This window comes from Lycium ferocissimum, chromosome 6 (assembly GCF_029784015.1).
Source record: "Lycium ferocissimum isolate CSIRO_LF1 chromosome 6, AGI_CSIRO_Lferr_CH_V1, whole genome shotgun sequence".
Taxonomy (NCBI): Eukaryota; Viridiplantae; Streptophyta; class Magnoliopsida; order Solanales; family Solanaceae; genus Lycium; species Lycium ferocissimum.
Genome location: NC_081347.1, coordinates 63,387,620 through 63,391,747, shown reverse-complemented (window position 1 = coordinate 63,391,747; position 4,128 = coordinate 63,387,620). Strand labels below are relative to the sequence as shown.

The window sequence follows — 4,128 nt, the reverse complement described above, 5'->3', positions numbered from 1 at the left end:
TTTTGTATATATTTAATAAATTTCTTAAACACATATATGTCTAGGCCAAAGCTAATAAGTTTTCATTTTATCTGAGCATTTCCCATAAAATGACAAACCTTCTTAAAATCTCCTCTGTTTGAAATTAAAGATGTCACTGATCGTTAGAAGACGTACAGTCAGCTTATCTCCAAAAATATTACTATGATTAACATGACATTTTATCATCATATTGGTCATCTCCTACTGACATATGTGATAAGGATAGAGGTTAAGATAAAAGAAAGTAAGCTAGGCCAAAGAAGAGATCTTCTTGGGTGGTTCTTTATGATACTATTCAATTTGTGCGAACAAATGACCATACAATATGCATGAGATAAGCCGCTTCAATGGGATCTTTTATCCTGCTCGGAATAACTGTGGACAAGATTTGCTGTTGATCCCACATAGCAATAACATACCCGCATATAATTTCACCATGTGAGGTCTGGGTAGGATAGAGTGTATGCAGACCTTACCCTTACCTTTTGACGGGTAGGGAGGTTGTTTCTGATAGAGCCCTGGCTTAAGGAGAGATGAAAAAGCATCAGTAATAAGTCATAAACAGTAATAATAAAACCCGCAAGCGTGGCTCAGTTGATTGAGCATGGGGCTTTCATAATGGAGGTCTGAAGTTCGAAACACCCTGCCTACAACAGCAGGGGATTTGTCTTCTGGGTCGAGCTCGTCACACCGGGCTTGCCTAATGCGGGTTACTCTCCTGTGTGGTTTGGGAGCTATTGCACAGGAGCTGGGTTTACCCTGTGCGCACCTGAAGGGTAGCGGCTGCAGGTTCCCATGTCATAAAAAAAAAAAAAACAGTAATAGCAACAAGATAATAGGACGACGAAGTAAAAGAAACAATTAGATAGTGCTAGAGATAAAAATTCCCACATAGCATGATCCATTTAAAAGGTTTGTCTTTCAAAGAACTACTAAAATCATCAAAATAATGCATTTCCAGATTTTCCTCTTCTTTAACATTTTTCCTAGTGGTACCACTCAATATAAAAGTGGGACTTCTTCTTGATTGAGGTTTTTCAAATTACATACTCTTTCGATCCATTTTTTTACTTCTCTTTATCCGCCCCCCAAAAAAACAAAAGAACTGGTACGAAATATTTTTTTAACCCACAAGGGTGGCTTAGTTGGTTGAGCATGGGATCAATGATCTATACATTCACTGCTAAGTATCATTGGTCTAGACATTCACTGACATTTTAAAAAACAATTTTATCGAAAATGAGAAGGGTTGAATGAAGTAAGATAAATGGAGGTAAACAAACTAATTAGGTTCTATAATAAGTACAACTTAAGATAATACAATCATTATTAGATAAAAAGCATTACAAAACCATTAACATTAATAAACATATGTACAATGACTTTACATATCTGAGCACTCACACTCCACTAACAAATTATATCCCGATAATATTCACTATATTAAACTCTCTCATGATTATTATCTGTTCATTCCTCCTTCAACTGTTGGTGGCATAATCAATCCACGATTTTGCCTCTCCACATTTCCATGCCAACCTGTGCATAAAAAAAAATACTACCAAAAGTTAATCGAAAAACAAAACTCCCATATTAAATTATACCTTTGAGACATATAACATGTTTGACCAAGCTGTTGAAAAGTCAAAAATACTTATTTTAGAATGTTGAAGTGTTTGGCCAAGTTTATAGGAAAAAAGTATGTGCTTTCAAATAACAATAGGAACAGTTTTTGGGAAGCTCATAAGGTTGCTTTTTCGGAGAAGCACTTTTGGAACCTAGGCCAAGTACAAATGCTACTCTAATATTAACAAAAGTGATTTTCGAATTGATTAGCCAAATACGAACTGCTACTATTCTTTTGAAAAATACATCTGACGAAGAAACACTTTTCAAAATAAACAGATTTTAAAAGTTTCGCCACATAGAAAAGGGCAGCCCAATGCACTAAGCTCTCGCTATGCGACGGTCCGGAGAAGGGCCGGACCACAAGGATCTATTGTACGCAGTCTTACCCTGCATTTCTGCAAGAGATTGTTTCACTAGTTTTGCCATGTAGGTTAATACATTTAACCAAAACTTAACTTTCCACATTTATCTACTTCCAAAAACAAACAAAAAAAGGGGAAAGGGTGAAATAGAATACTAGACAATTTGAGTTTTTACCAATGGACATATCAACTCCACGATTTTTGAGCTCACGATACTCTTGGCACAAGGCACAAGCTTCACAAAAACAATGAACCAAACAATCCCCACAAGGGCTTTCTTTCAACAAGTATTGTTGTCTCATCTTGGAACGATAGAAACAAGAATAACAACATGGACAACCAGTCACACATATTATTATTGCATATAATGCTCCATTCACTCCACAAGCTGCAACATGAAGGAAAAAATTAGTATAATTATGAAATTGAAGAAAGAAGATTTATAAGCAGAGATGGATTCACAAATTTAAATCATGACGTAAAGAGTTCCACTATGCTATGTGAATGAGTACTAATTAGTGGAGATTCTTATAGCTAAAACCTTAACTTGTTTGGGATTGAGGCGTATTATTATCATTTAACATATCAAAAAAGAATGTTTAGCATAACAAGATTTTTTATAGGGTAATTTGGACTACATAAATAGTCTAAATTAACCCAACATTTAAATGAGCCAAATTTGAAGAAGTCAAGATAGACTGAGTTAAAAATAGACAACCGTTGACCTGCCTAAACTTGGACGGATTATATCATTCAAGAACTTGGTCAACACACTTACTTTTCGTTCTTTCTATCTTCAAATAAAACTGAGCTCATTATTCAAACAAATTAATATCAACAAAAAAGAAATGAGATATACTTACAATTGGAACCCTTGTCAATAATCTCAGCAACCTGTCCAAAAGTGATGCATGGACACCAGAATGTTATGCAACCTGATCAAACAAAACAAACAATAAAAGAAAAAAGTAAGCAGAGAGAAAGAAATTACCCTGTAATTCCAAATTCTCTAATAAAGTAAATCCTGACAAAATTAATTAGTTAATTAACAAAAAAGAAAAAATTACTTTTGTTGTTCTAATTTATATGACTCACTTTTTTTATCTGTTCCAAAATATAATATCTTTTCGCCCTTCAGTTATTGAGAAATCCTATTTTCTGTCCGTGTGATATATGCACCAACATATTTAACATTCCACTATTTAAAATGTGTGTTTTTAGTCCTATAATATAGGAGATATGTTTATATTGGGATTATTTTTGAAAATATTGCCCTCAATATGAAGCAGTATACATAAAACATGAATAATTAAATAGTAAAACAGAAAATAATTCTAAAATTTTGTGAATATTAATAAGAAAAGGAATCAAATGTGCATATCTTAAAGGAATTGAAGGTTAAATATGCTTAGTCAGATATCACAATAACTAAATTAAAATCCATCAATAACTGAGGGATCAAAAGTGTTAGTACTAACTTTTTAAAAATAACATAATTTTAAACTTCTTATTTTACTTTTATGAAATTGATTTATAGCCACACAAATATCTATCATTTATTCTATTGTAATAGTTTCACAAATCATAAAAACTTACAATTCTTGGGGTCGGACATGCAGTCACATAATCCAGTTGACCATGGAACGTCATTCTTCTTCTTTCTATACATAGCAGGCTGCGGATCCATGGTCTCTACGTAAAACTGGGTTTTCGAGCTCACTGGAACGCCAGCTGGTGGTGGCGTTTCGTCGCCATATGAAGAAGAAAATTTCTGGTATTGATCACTTGAACTTGTTGAAGATTTCATGATGATGAAGAAAAGAAAGGGAGCTGAGTTCTTGTTTTGGTTTTTGGATATAGAAAAGTGATGATATTTTTAGAAGACTTCGACTCATTACATGGTGTAGCCTAATTGTGAGCTGGTCCAATAAATAAGTGGCCTAGTCAAATTTGACGACTCACAGTGAGATTATGATGGTTACTATACTAGTAGTAAGAAACTTCCTATTGCGCGTTTGTTTTAAGTATTAATTTAATTTATTTTTTCTCTTTTTGTTGAATTGTTGAGTTAAATTTACATGGGATTGAGGTTATTGATACCGACTAACATGAGTAA

General features: G+C 33.6%; 1 protein-coding gene across 1 annotated transcript; it reads right to left on the bottom strand.

Annotated features, from left to right (window-relative positions):
* Positions 1 to 1,452: 1,452 nt before the first annotated feature.
* Positions 1,453 to 3,912, bottom strand: LOC132059997 (protein PLANT CADMIUM RESISTANCE 2-like). The gene is made up of 4 exons (XM_059452841.1): positions 3,609 to 3,912; positions 2,876 to 2,947; positions 2,188 to 2,400; positions 1,453 to 1,560 (listed from the first exon to the last, which is right to left on the bottom strand). The coding sequence occupies exons 1-4, from the start codon at positions 3,817 to 3,819 to the stop codon at positions 1,484 to 1,486; spliced, it is 573 nt and encodes a 190-aa protein (XP_059308824.1). The 5' UTR covers positions 3,820 to 3,912; the 3' UTR covers positions 1,453 to 1,483.
* Between the last annotated feature and the right edge of the window lie 216 nt (positions 3,913 to 4,128).